This window comes from Mobula hypostoma, chromosome 19, assembly GCF_963921235.1.
Source record: "Mobula hypostoma chromosome 19, sMobHyp1.1, whole genome shotgun sequence".
Taxonomy (NCBI): domain Eukaryota; kingdom Metazoa; phylum Chordata; class Chondrichthyes; order Myliobatiformes; family Myliobatidae; genus Mobula; species Mobula hypostoma.
In genome coordinates this window covers 4,156,925-4,171,896 of record NC_086115.1, presented here as the reverse complement: position 1 = coordinate 4,171,896, position 14,972 = coordinate 4,156,925, and the positions used below count along the sequence as shown (strand labels likewise).

Sequence of the window (14,972 nt, the reverse complement as noted above, 5' to 3'; positions counted from 1 at the left end):
AATCCAAGTATCCAACGTCCACGTTTCTCCTTTATCTATCCTGCTTGTTATTTCTTCAAAGAATTCCAACAGCTTGGTCGGACAAGATTTTCCCTTGAGGAAACCATGCTGACTATGGCTTTTTTTATCATGTGCCCCCAAGTACACTGAAACCACATCCTTAATAATTGACTCCAACATTTTCCCAACCACAGAGCTAAGGCTAACTGGCCTATAATTTCCTTTCTTTTCCCTCTCTCAATTCTTGAACACTGGAGTGACATTTGCTATTTTCCAATCTTCCGGAACCATTCAGAATCTAGTGATTCCTGAAAGATCATTACTAATGTCTCCATGATCTCTTCAGCCATCTCTTTCAGAACTCTGGGGTGTATCTACTTTCAGAGCTTTCAATTTCCCAAGAACCTTCTGTCTAGAAATGGTAACTTCACACACTTCATGCCAACTGACACTTGGAACTTACACCATACTGCTAATGTCTTCCACAGCGAAGACTGATGCAAAATACTTATTCAGTTCATCTGCCATTTCCTTGTCTCCCATTACCCTAGCATTATTTTCCAGCAGCCCAATATTCACTCTTGTCTCTCTTTTGTGCTGCGTCGTAAGATGTAAGCAATCAAGCACACCCCATGACCTGATTGTTCTTGTAAAATTTTTCTTCAGAAGTGATTTGCCATTGCCTTCTTCTGAGCAGTGCCTTTACAGGACATTGATCACAATGCTCTTCAGATTTTCTGCCTGGCGTCAGTGGTCGCATATCCAGGACTTGTGATATGCACCAGCTGCTCATACAACCATCCACCACCTGCTCCCATGGCTTCACATGACCCTGACTGGGGGCTAAGCTGGTGCTGCACCTTGCCCAAGGGTGGCCTGTAGGCTAGAGGAGGGAATGAGCGCCTTACGTCTCCTTTGGCAGACAATTCCACCCCACCACCCTGCATTCTGAAAGAAGTATATAAAATGATGAAAGGCATACACAGAGTAGACAGATGGTATCTGATTTCCTGGGTTGAAATACCTAATGTTACAAGTTATGCATTTAAGGTGAATGGGGTTGGGGGAGGGGGAGTTCAATGGAGATATGCAGGTTGTTTTTTTTACACAGAGGGTGCTGAGTGTCTGGAATGCATTGGAGGTAGATCAGAATCAGAATCTGAATCAAAAAAAAAAGCAGTGAAGTAGTGTGCACGGGTTCAATGTCCATTCGGAAATCAGATGGCAGAGGGGAACAAGCTGTTCTTCAGTTGTTCAGCGTGTGCCTTCACACCTCCGTAGCTCCCTCCTGGTGGTAGAAATGAGAACAAGGCACGATCTGGGTGATGGGGGTCCTGACTGATGGACACTGCATTTTTGAGGCATCGCCCCTTGAAGATATCCTGGATACTAAAGAGGCTACTGCCCATAACAGAGCTGACTAAGTTTACAACTCTCTGAAGCTTACTTCGATACTGTGCGGTAGTGGCCCCCCACCATACTAGAGGGTAACACAGACAGTGAGAATGCTCTCCACAGTATCTCTATAGAATTGTTCAAGTGTTTTTGGAGACATACCAAATCTTCTCAATCTCCTAATGAAATATAGCCACTGTGGTACCTTCTTTGTAGCTGCATTATTACATTGGGACCAGGTTAGGTCCTCAGAGATATTGACACCTAGGAACTTGAAATTGCTCACTCTCTCCAATTCTGATCCCTCTATGAGGATTGGATTGAATTGAATTGACTTGACTTTATTTCTTACATCCTTCACATACCTGAGGAGTAAAATTCTTTATGTTATGTCTCCATCTGAATGTGCAATGGGCAAATTGTAATAATTTTTTAATAAATAGTATGTACAGTAACATAAACAACAGAACAGTCAATATAGCTTAGAAATACAATTGTGTCAGCGTGAATTAAACAGTCTGATGGCCTAGTGGAAGAAGCTGTCCCGGAGCCTGTTGGTCCTGGCTTTTATGCTGCAGTACCGTTTCCCAGATGGTAGCAGCTGGAACAGTTTGTGGTTGGGGTGACTTGGGTCCCCAATGATCCTTTGGGCCCTTTTTACGCACCTGTCACTGTAAATGCCCTGAATAGTGGGAAGTTCACATCTACAGATGCTCTGGGCTGTCCACACCACTCTCTGCAGAGTCCTGTGATTGAGGAAAGTACAGTTCCCATACTTGGCAGTGATGTAGCCTGTCAGGATGCTTTCAATTGTGCCCCTGTAGAAAGTCCTTAGGATTTGGGGACTCATTCCAAACTTCGTCAACTGTCTGAGGTGAAAGAGGCGCTGTTGTGCTTGTTTCACCACGCAGCCGGTATGTACAGATCAAGTGAGATCCTCAGTGATGTGTATGCCGAGGAACTTAAAGCTGTTCACCCTCAATCCCTGATTCGTTGATGTCAATAGGAGTTAGCTCATCTTTGTTACTCCTGTCGTCCACAACCAGCTCCTTTCTTTTGTGGCATTGAGGGAGAGGTTGTTTTCTTGACACCACTGTGTTAGGGTAATGACTTCTTCTCTGTAGGCTGCCTCATTATTATTTGAGATGAGGCCAATTGGTGTTTGTTCCCTCATCTTACCCTTCCAGAAGTCCACAATCAATTCTTTGGTCTTACTGACAATGAGTGCAAGGTTATTGCTGCAGCACCACTCAAGTAGCTGATACATCTCACTCCAATACGCACTCTCATCACCATCTGAAATTCTGCCTATAATGGTTCTATCAGCAGCAAATTTAAAGATGATATTTAGCTGTACCTAGCCAAGCAGTCATCGGTACAGGGAGAGTAAAACAGTGGGCTAAGCACACACCCCTGAGATGCGCCTGTGTTTATTGCCAGCAAGGTTGATATGCTATTCCTGATCCACAGTGATACTGATCTTACAGTTGAGAAGTTAAGGATCCATTTGCAGAGTGAGGTACAGAGGCCCTGGTTCTGGAACTTTTCAATCAGAACTGTAGGAATGATTGTGTGAAATGCTGAGCTCTAGTCAATAAGCAGCACACAGAGTGATGGGGAGAATGTGGAAACTCCTCACTGGATTTGATCCTGGGCTGCTAGCTCTGGAATAGTGCTACATTAACCACTACGCTACTGTATTTAAGAGAAACTTGGCACATGAGCACGCAGAGAGTGAAGGGATATGGAGCATGTGCGGGAAGAAGGGAATGGAGTTATTAGGCATCATTAGCTTTATTAATTTGGTACAACATCACTGACTGAGGGGCCTGTTCCTGTGCTGTTCTTTTCTAGATTACATAGAACATAGAACAGTACAGCACAGGAACATGCTCTTCAGCCCACAGTGTTGGTCTAGACCAATTAAATTATTAATCAAATGGCCATCTAGACTGATCCCATCTGCCTACACAATGTCCATATTCTTCTAATTCCCTCACATTCGTGTGCCCATCTAAACATCTCTAAAAAACCCAAGTGTATCTGCCTCTGTCACCACCCAGGCAGCACAATCCAAACACCCACCACTCTCTGTGTCTCACAGAGATCCCTTACATCTCCTTTGAACTTACCCCTGACTCCTTAAATGCACATCCTCTGGCATTAGATAATTCAACCAAATGTGGGAATGTACTATCTGTTCAAGTCTTGGAACAATAAACTTCTGGCTGTGAAGTGAATTAAGGGGATTGAAGATAGGACAGGGAAGGTGACTTGAAGAATGGGAAAGGGGATTGGAGATAGGACAGGGAAGATGACTTGAGGAATGGGAAAGGGGATTGGAAATAGGACAGGGAAGATGACTTGAGGAATGGGAAAGGGGATTGGAGTTAGGACAGGGAAGATGACTTGAGGAATGGGAAAGGGGACTGGAAATAGGACAGGGAAGATGACTTGAGGAATGGGAAAGGGGACTGGAAATAGGACAGGGAAGATGACTTGAGGAATGGGATCAGGAGTTAACTTACTGAATGTTAGGACAAGTTTGAAAGGCTATGACACCTACTCCTGCTTTATTTTATATTCCTGCTGGATCTGATGCAGTCCATATGATAAAGGTAGTGGCTGAAATGTCGATTTAAATGTTCACTCCTCTTTGTTGCATTACCAGTTGTATGAGATGTACGTATCAACCCTTCTCCCACAGCTCCTCTGGTGGATTCCAGCGCAGGACACAGTGGTTCAGCTCTGTTGATGCTGTTGTCTTTGGCCTTTGTCGGCTTAGCTGTGTTTGTAATCTACAAGTTCAAAAGGTAAAGTATGGCTGCATAATTGCATGGTGAATGTTGTTGTGTATAATTTAGTGAGACAGTGGGGAATACCACATTTCCTCATAATTTTGAAAAAGCTAAGATTTCCAGTATAATATAGAGTGTTACTTACTTGTGTTTCTCATGTTTGTAAATTACAAACCTCAGTGCTGTTGCTGTGGTTTATAATAAAAGTTATAATGTAATTTATATCATAATAGTTGCAGTGCAAAAACTAAAATTTATCAGTATATGTATTTTATTTAATATTTTGTGGTCAAAATAATTAATTTTTGATCAATAGAATTAAGGATACCAAACAGTAGTAATAGGGCGCTGCGCTCAACTTTCCAAAATTTATTTGGTTGACTTCAGTAATTTCGGAGACAGAGGACAACACTCTTACATGACAAAGTAGAGTGTTCAGTGCTACTGGCCCTGGGCCTTTCCTAAGTATTTGCACTTTCATTTTCTTTGTTTTTTGGATGAAAATCGTCCATTAATCAAATGAAGGGACTCGAGCATTTTTCCACGTAGCTGTTGACTAGGTGGGTTTCGCAGGAAACCTTTTGGTATCCTTGACTTGTTTGGTTGAACTACGGGAACATAAGGACGGGGAGGCCATTTAGCAGTGGCACAGGCACTTTGATCAGATTTATTCCCTCACAACTTTACCCACTGTCCCGTTCCACTGCCTGCCCATGGAGAAGCTCAGAGAAGCATTGTCCAGCTTTACTTTAATGAGATAAACCAAAGACTGAGAAAGTGAAGCCATATGCCTGAGTGTATCACTAGAAAAAGGCCATTTATCCTCTTGAGTTTGTTCTGCCATGACTTAACTGAACACACTCACCTTTTCCCCATATGTTCTAAAAGCACTAGTGAACCTATTGGTTAACCATCGATTACTGTTTACAGAATAGTTTTCCAATCTGTTAATGTACACAGAGTTTCCTAATTTCACTGTCTGGCAGTAGTTGTTATTTCACACTCCCCCAGTCATTGACAACCAAACCACTGGAAATAGCTTTTCTCCAAGCACTCAATGAGTTGTGCCTAATAAATTGCAAACTACAGTGCTGTAGCACCCTAAATTTCTAGATACTAGGGAGATAAACTCTTAACTGTGCAATCGCTCCTCAAAATTTAATCTCAGAGTTCAGGTACTGTTACTGGTACATCAACACTGCACATCTTTGATTGCAATATATTCTTCCATCCATCCAGTCCCTAAACTGCCCACACCGCACTGGGTATGATCAAGCCAGGGTTCTGGTTACAATCCCGAGTTATTCACTGCAGATGGCTTCTTGTTGTGGGCAACACAGAGCAATGTTAGTCTTCTAGTTTAACCAATCCCAGGTTAATTTTTTATGCTGTTCCCATTAAACATTACTCAGGCTGAGTTTGCAGAGGAGAAATGGCTGTAAAGGACCCTGTGTCCCTTCTAGAAATGATCCTTTTTCTGAAATTATTATTATTACAAAGTTCTCCGCCTTCTGGCTAGACACACGAGAAACTGAACATCAACCTTTTGTGCTGTGAATCTTGTTGCCTGTGATTTGAAACAATCACTGTAATCTTTAAAATGAGTTCTTTAGCTCAGTTTCATCTTCCCTAAGGGACAGATATCCAACTCAGGTATTGGTGCTAAACCCATGTGAGAAGATTACAAGGATGTACTTACCGCTTGTAAATTCGAATTCTATTAACTAGGGACCAATATCTTCCAGTGTTTCTAGCTTTTCTACCTCACTTGACTTGACTAGCTTACTTACATTGCCTCCAGTTTAACTTTCACAAGAGATTCTGCAGATGCTGGAAATCCAGAATAAAACACACAAAATGCTGGAGAAACTCAGCATGTCAGGCAGCATCTATGGAAAGGAATAAAGAAAGGTCCCAATGAAGGGTGTCGTCCCAAAACATCGACCCTTTATTCCTTTCTGTAGATGCTGCCTGACCTCCTGAGCTCCTCCAGCATTTTGTGTGTGTTCCTCCAATTTAACTCCCTCCTTCATGCAATTGGTTTGCATGTCAAGCTGGCGTGTGTGTATGTCTGATATTTCTCCTAGCACACTCATTCCAACCATTAATCCCATCCCTCTACACTAGCAGGCCCGCATCCCCATCAAACACTTAACCTAGGATAACCAAGGCCAATGCTAATGCAAGGTTTGGGAATCATCAACACAACTGAATATAATTACTATAATGGATTTTTGAAACTGCACTAAAAGATATGACCAATTACTTCCTATAGCCTCCATCCTAATTATCTCCATTATAAATTAATGCAAGAAGTTTACTAAAGCAATTGCCCTGCTTCTAATGTAAGGCAGCCTGTAATTTTCAATCCTGTAATTAATAGCAGTGCAGTTTACAAACGGCATTGGCATACTCCTGAATTACTAATGCAGGAGGAGAGAAGATGAGAGCAGACCTGCACTGTGACTGATGATTGGCAGAGTAGGTATGAGATTCATTTGTGGACATTCAGTGAATGTTTTGAACTACAGAGAGATTAGTTATAGGGAAATGGAAGGATTTTCCTTGGAGTTTGTTCGATCTTCTGGCAGAAGTGAGTAAGAAAAAATGTTTAATGTAATGTTAATAACCAATTTTTAATTCCACTAATTGACAATGGTTTTATTTTATTTATACATGGTGTAGCTGTTGGAATTGTCTAATTGTCTGTATTGTCTGATACATGAACTTGATGCATATTCTTTATCTGTCAGCTAACTAAAAACAGTTATTTTTTCATGATATTTTTAACAAAAGCCGCCACTTCATTTATGTTATATATCGTTTACATTTAATGGCCCAAGGAAATCATTGCTTAAAGCAGTGAAGAATTACAATAAAATGGTCAGTTGTAAGGGAATCTTTCATTTAATTATGTGAAGGGACTTGCTGGCATTCAGACAGGGAGGAATTGTTTGGCACAGCTGTGAAGAAGAAATATTAAGTGATCCTATAATTTCCCAATAGTCTGCAGGTATTCCGATCAACACAACTCTGCTGAGCTTGTGAGCTTGCATGTTTGAACTCAGACATCATTAATGTTGATCAATTATTCTTTCATACTGTTCATTCATAAATGACAACTGATCGAGGAAATAATTTCCATCAAATAACATTTTAGCATCAAGCGCCCCCCCCCCCGCAAGGGGAAAGGCACCTGTTACATGGGTAAATATTAATGCAGCATCTGTTTATCAGCTTCCTCATCAATAAAAAGAGCTTTAAATAGCAATCTCATTTGTGAATAAACAATATGAAAGAATGATAGACAAACATTATTGATGTTGGCGTTCAAATATACAAACACATCAGAGTTATGTTGTGATCAGATACTCTCAGATGAGATTTCAAATCTGCAATATGATTCTCTTATTTTTTCTTATTAAGAAACTGAACCACATTGAAAATTAATTTGTAATTTTCATTCAATCTGTCCTGATCAATCCAGGTCCTGAGAACTTAAAGTTCTCTCTTCTGTTCCACCACAAACCAGTAAAACTTTCAGCACTCCCATGGTGATGCAGACTTTTTTTGGCATGGTGGCCTTCATGTTACAGCTGCAGGGATGTGGACGTTTACCCCAACAGAATTTACCAACCCAAAATTTGAGATAAAATTTGCTCTTAAATATCTTATATGAAAAAAAGTGTAAATAAATAGTCAATTTTTCAACTCCAGTTTCTTGGTTTAAAAACAGATGATGGGGCTTCATGTTATGTAAAATGGTGACAACAAGAGTTCCTAGGAACACAACTGCTTATAACATAGGAGTCACTTGTCCTTACTTTTCTCCAAACATAACAGCTTATCCTTGATTTTGTCTGTGATTCCCTTTTCCAGGTGTTCGCTGCCTCCAGCAGCAAACCAACTCCGTGCCATTATTTTCCTGTGTCCTCACCTCTCTAGTGAGTCTCTTTCCAGTGTTTAATTGGCTTTTCCCAATACACTGGAAAGAGTTTTTAGAGTTATGGAGTCATAAAACAGAAACAGACCCATGGCTCATTTAGTACATGCCAAATATTAATTGGCCTATTTCCACACCTGGACCAGAGCCCTCTATACCCTTCCCATACATGTACTTATCCAAATTTCTCTTAAGTACTGAAATGGAATCTACATCTACCACTTCCTCAGGCAGCTCATTCCACATCCTCACCACCTTCTGAGTGAAGATGTTCCTCTTCAGGTTCTACCTTTTTTCAGTTATTTCTTTCAAAATAAGGAAATCACTTTGCTGTTTTGAAATCTCACCTAGAGAGAACTTGTTCACAATACAGCTCTGCAAATTTCTTGAAGCAGCACTACCTGTGGCATCTCAGTCTACTTCACACCAAAAGCAAGGTGCCAAACAAAGGGTATTTTCACAAAGTCAGCAGCTCCACTGGGATGCAGCTTTATGATATTTGAATTTACCCGCACATCTACTCATTAACTGAAGCTACAGTTGCAAATAAACATCAGGGAGCCTCATTAAACTGAGTTAACTGTGGCCCATTACCATCTGCCCCACTGAGTTGCAACATCTGCTTGATGCTAGCTCCCAGCTTTTAGGTCCTGGATCGAGAGCTTCTTTTTGCCTTCAGCTACATTTCTTTCCACTCTCTGAAGCCTGTAAAAGATTTCACTAAATGTTCTTGCCTGAGTGTGAAAGAGTATCTCTTCAGCACTGGTGCTCACCAGTCACCTGCAGGTGCTGCTCCATTCCAACTGCCAGCCAGTTTATGAACAAGTCTGCCAGATTCTTGTGAAAGCTGAACACATAGGAATGGTTCTGAGTGTACCTGTCCCAGGTGTGAATTTTCTCATTCCTTACATGAGGAGGATGGTGTTGAGGGAAGTCACTCATCCCACTGTGTTCCTGCAGCCTCTTATTTAAAACTGTCCAATTAATCCCGTTCCCCTCTCCTCCTTCCTATGTCCTGTTGTTTTATTTCTTTCTGCATGCCACTATTGAATTTGCTTCCAACAGCCTGTTAGAGAATGTGGAAGTCTAGCTACTTCATAACAAATATTTTCATCTCTGGATCTTTTGTTGATCATATTATCTCCAGATGTGGAATAAAACGGCACAGGAAGTCGTTTGTCCTGCAATGTCTGTGCCAACCATAAACAGTAGCTCCTTTTGTTACTAACTATTACATTTCTTTCAATGTTTTACTTATCTTGAAGCCCTCTCCAACACTTTGACCTCTCTCCTAAAATGTGCTGCTCAGAGTTAAATGCACTCTCCACACATAAAGCAGCCCACTACCTATTGTTGCATTGGCTCATTACTTAGAAATCAGTTTGTTAGACATAAAAGAAAGCTTGTGTTTCTGTCAGAATTATAATCCAGCAACAGTAAAGTGGTCTTCCGTGATTATTTGTCGATATGTGAAAAAAGTTCCTGTTTATAAATGGAGGTTGACAACATTAAACTATTGAAGTCAAGGTAGGTAAACTAGCACTCCACAAATACTAATATGTTCTGGTTATTACCATTTTGACATCGTATTGATTTGCTTGATAAAGTAGGATCGCTTCATCCTCCCCTCACTAACAAGCTAACACAACCTACAAAAGCAAGCTAACACATCCACAAATAGGGTTTACATTAAAATGAAAATTTCTTCCAGTGCATATTTTTTTTCTTAATTGGCTGTTTGTCATTTTATACAGGAAAATACCTGGGATTAACGTTTATGCCCAGATGCACAATGAGAAGGAGCAGGAGATGATAAGCCCAATTACTCAAACTGAGGGCACTCCCAACATTAACCAGCCCAGAGGGATTCACTGATGACACACAGAATTTAGGTAAATAAACTAAAACAGCAATAAATTAAATGCACACAACCTCCATTATTTCCCTAATCTGTCTCTCTGTCTCACACACTCACATACACACAGTTAAAATAGAAATTTTGCTCATTCTTTTAGGAATTTGTTACTTTAATATCTTTTCTGTGTTGCCTCCCAATCCCCACACTATAATGTTTCACTATGCTTCAGTGATTCTACTGGTAAGGTTTAGATCTCATTCAGAGCTCTGCAATATCAGAGATAATGAAGCAGAATTTCATTGATCTGATTAACAGAGGCAGTGATGGCCACAAATGGGCTGTTTCTCCGAGTCTCTCCTCCCTGCCCTTTTGTTCACTTCCCTGCAATCGTACTCCCCACCCCACCAATGCCTCCCCACCACCACTCACCAAAACCACTTCCACACCCTCTTGAACAGAAGTTCTGAATTTTGTTAGGGGCATGGGTCATTCCCCTCACTGCTGGCGTTCTTAGGGTGGCAGGGTGTGCAACTACCTACTGAATATTTAAAGGCCTTGATAAAGTGGACGTGAAGAGGATGTTTCCAAATGTGGGAGAGTCCAGGACTAGAGGGCACAGCCTCCGAATGGATGGATGTCCCTTTAGAACAAAAGATGAATATGAATTTCTTAACAAAAGGGTGATGAATCTGTGGAATTCACTGCTATAGATGACTGTGGAGGGCAAGTCGTTTGGTATATATTTAAAGTGGAGGCTGATAGGTTCTTGATTGGTAATGGTGTCAAAGGCTACAGGGAAAAGACAGGAGGAAGTGGTTAAGAGGGAAGATAATGGTGGAGCAGATTTAATGGACTGAATGGCCTAATTCTGCTCCTAATTCTTATAGTCTTATGGTCTTATGGTCAACTGAATGGGAGTTCAAAGCACTGTGATCTTTTGTATCCAAGCCGAATCAGTCTTGTACCCTGTGTCTGTGCCATTACACTCAACTCCCTGAAGGTTAAGCAACTAGTAACAAGGAGGTTACAAGCTAAAGTCAGGCAACCCAACATGGTGAGTGGATCAACTTATTTCACATCACTTATGACAGCCTCCCTCTGTAGTCTACGAATACATCTGGTCGAACTGCAAAATCTGGGTCCATTCCTATCACCTACAGTCCCTTTTGCCAGTGGAGATTTAACAAGTGTACTTTGCACTTGGTGCTAGGCTTTGAGGAGGACTGGTGCCAGGAACCTCAAGGCCTTGTACTGCTTATTTACAGAAACCAGAAAGGCAGACTGGAGCATCATCAGCTGGATGTGACTAATGGACTGGGTGTTGCTGCTATTTTCCATTCTCTCCTGACAGATGGACCAGCGTGGCCAGTGTGCCAGGCTTTGTGCAAATTATGTCCTTAAACTGAATTTCAGAGGTTTTTTTTCTTATTCCCAGAGCAAGGCTGTAAAGAGGAAAGCAGGGCCCGGTTTCATTCAGAATTGGCACAACCTGAGAAAGTCAGGCTCTGTTAATGTCTTGAATGATGTCCCTTGGGGCAAGTCTCCATCACAGACTGAAAGTGCAGGCCAACAAAATGTCAATGTGTCTTGCAGTGCTCTGAGCAGCCTCATCCACCATGTTGGAGGGACCGTCAGAGAGGAGTGGCCGTTGCGGACACCTGGTGAGTATGGGTCCATTACTCCACCAGCCACACCCACTTCCATACCTTTTGCTTTAATTTGTTGCCACACTTCTGTTTTCAACACACGTTGCCTTATTGTAAGACCTTTGAGTGAAAGGCTCCTGTTCTGAGAATGATATTCTTTTACTCCTTCATCATCTCCCATTATAAATATATGTCATTTGATATGTCCACAGTCATTGTCTGTCTGTGTTTGTGTACTGGTCATAAAAACTGAAGCCAAACATATTCAAGAAACTGATTTGATATGGCTGTGATCTCCACTGTGCCAGCCTGGTCTATCAAACACTGGTTCCAACCAAGAACAAGACTAGTTTAATAATGTTGAATAACTTTGAAACTATGTAATCTAACTTGGAATGGGTCTTTCTGTTTTGAGACTCATTTGATGCTCCATTTAGCTCAGTGGTTGAATAATTCCAAACTATCATTCCTAGTGCAGTTATTTGCCTTTAGAGGTAAAGTCTTCTGGGTGGAGATGTAAACCAAACCCTCATCTACCCTGAGGTGATTTATCCAGTACCGCACCAAAGTCTTTCGCACATGTATAGAGCTAGAGTGCCCAAGACTTTTGCACAGTACTGTATTTGTCAACGTGGAGCAGAGAGCGAGTTTGTAAATCTGGCAGGAGCAAAGGATGTTGGGAATGACAAGGATAGAACGCTGCAGGAAGGGTGTGGGACAGGTGGCTGAGAAGCAGTGTCAGGTGTAGAGGGTGGCACGGGTGAAGACACACCCAGCCCTGAGACACCAGGCAAGGTCATTTGATTCCAAACAATTAGTTTATTGATCATTACAGAATGTCTCTCTGGTGCTTCCCGCTCCCTTCTCTCTCTCTCCCTCTTTTCCCAACCATTATTCCCCTCTCCCTGCCCCCTTCCCATTCTCATCCACAATGGAGACCCATATCAGAATCAGGTTTATCATCACTCACATATGTTATGAAATTTATTCTATTTTGTTTTGTGGCAACAGTACAGTGCAATACTTAAAATTGCTACAGCACTGTGCAAAATTCTTCAGCACGTGTAAAAACATTCTGTAAAGCAAAATTGCTTTAAAAATAATGTTAATAATAATAAATGTCAAAAAATTTAATGTAAGTAGCAGTTAATAGTAAAAACCTAAATGAAATTAATATTTGATGTGACCACCTTTTCCTTTAAAACTGCATCCATTCTCTTCAGTACACTGTTGTGCAGTTTTATAAGAAAATCAGCTGTTAGGTTGTCCCAAGCCTCTTGGAGAACTTGCCACAGTTCTTCTGCAGACTTTGGCTGTTTTGTTTAGTTCTATCTGTCCAGATAATCCCAGACAGACTGGATGATGTTGAGATCAGGTCTCCGTGGAGACCATACCATCTGAAACCATAAAAAATCTAGAGTGCTCAAGACTTTTGCAGAATACTGTAAAGTATCTCAAGAGGTTCTCTACAACCAGGAAAATGAACATTCTCTTGGGGAGCTGGCCAGAATCCACCAACATTGCCAGAAAAGTGTATCTGTTCATCTTCTCACCACTGATAGTAGAGTTCTGCAACAATTACATTTAGAGCCCACATCTCTTACAAAAGTATAGGACACTTTAGAAGTTGGCTATGATATGTTCAGGGGAAGTCCAGGGTTGTAAAATTTACTAAAACTGATATTAGTTCTTGTGTGATCTCCACAAATGCCATGCTCTTGAAGTTGAGTTCAGTGCAGAATTAAAAGCAGAGCCTGTTTTGGATCTAACCTCAGTGAGTGACACCATTTTGGCACATCACACATCAGGCTGTAATGTCTTTGTGATATCCATTCAGAAGGCTATCAGCAGAGAAGGCATAACGAAACGAAGAAAAATACATTTTGTTTGATAATGTAGGAGAAATTGTGAAGCCTACTAACATTTTCTTGCTATGTATTTTTTTTTACTATACTTTATTTTCAATTCTGCTATTCTTTAACAAACATAAGTAGTTGTGTTCCCGCAAGGTCAAGAAGCTTCTTGCCAAACATCTTGCCAGAGAACCCAACGTGTGAGTCAAAAGAGCCTTCTGCCCAGGCTAAGATTTTGGCCTTTTCCTGTATTTTAATTGCAAACTTAGGAGTAAGTAAGGCATAATTAAACAATATTTATTCATTTGGTTCTTAACTGTGTTAAGGAACTTCAGCTGCAGTTTGATGACCTCCCTCATTTGGGAGAATGAGGAGGTGATAGATAGAGGTTACAGGGAGGTAGTCACCCCTAAGTTGCAGGAGATAGCTATCTGTGTGACTGTCAGGAGAATAGGCAGCCAGTGCAGAGTACCCTGTGACCTTTCTCCTCGATAATAGGTATACTGCTTTAAATACTGTTGGGGTGGGGGAGGGGAAGTAATCTGGAAGGTGCAGGATAGATACATCCCAAAGAAGTCCTCTAAAGGGAGGATGAGGCAACAATGGTTGATGAGGGAAGTCAAAGACAGTATAAAAGCAAAAGAGAGGGCATATAATGCAGCAAAGGTTAGTGGGAAGTTAGAGGATTGGGAAGCTTTTAAAAACAAGCAGCAGGCAACTAAAAGAACATAAAGAGAGAGAAGAAATGAAAGATGAGGTAAACTAGCCAATAATATAACAGAAGAAACCAGAAGTTTTTTAAGATATATAAAGAGAGGTGAGAGTGGATATTGGACAGCTGAAGAGGTAGTAATGGGGACAAAGAAATGGCTGACAAGCTTAATAACTATTTTGTGTTGGTCTTCACTGTTAGCAGTATGCCAGAAGTTCAAGAGTGTCAGCGGGCAGAAGAAAATGTGTTTGCTATTGTTTGGGAAGTGGACAGGTAGGAAGGTAGGGAAGTCACCTGTAGCAGATGGACTACACCCTAGGATTCTGAAAGTAGTTGAAGAAAATGTGAGGCATTTGTAATGCTCTTTAAAGAATCACTAGATTCTGGAATGGATCTGGAGGACTGGAAAATTGCAAATGTTACTCAACTCTTCAGGAAGGGTGGGAACTAGAAGAAAGGAAATTGTCGGCCAGTCAGCCTGACTTCAGTGGTTGGGAAGATGTTGGAGTCAATTATTAAGGATGAGGTCTTGACGTACTTTGGGGCACATGATAAAATAGGCCAAAGTCAGCATTGTTTCCTTGAGGAGAAACGTTGCCTGACAATTCTATTGGAATTCTTTGACGAAATGACAGACAGGATAGACAAAGGAGAGTTATTGGATATTGTTTACTTTGATTTTCAGATGCCCTTTGACAAGGTGCCACACATGAGGCTGTTTAACGAGCTATGATCCCATGGTGTTAAAGGAAAGATACAATCATGGA

General features: G+C 41.2%; 1 protein-coding gene across 1 annotated transcript in view; it reads left to right on the top strand.

Moving 5' to 3' along the window:
* Positions 1-14,972, top strand: part of LOC134358777 (VPS10 domain-containing receptor SorCS1-like) — a 1,326,002-nt gene that overhangs the window by 1,294,433 nt on the left and 16,597 nt on the right. Inside the window, exons 25-26 of the mRNA XM_063071254.1 lie at positions 4,103-4,208; positions 11,588-11,655. Coding sequence (XP_062927324.1) covers positions 4,103-4,208; positions 11,588-11,655 — 174 coding nt within the window. The remainder of the gene's footprint in view (positions 1-4,102; positions 4,209-11,587; positions 11,656-14,972) is intronic.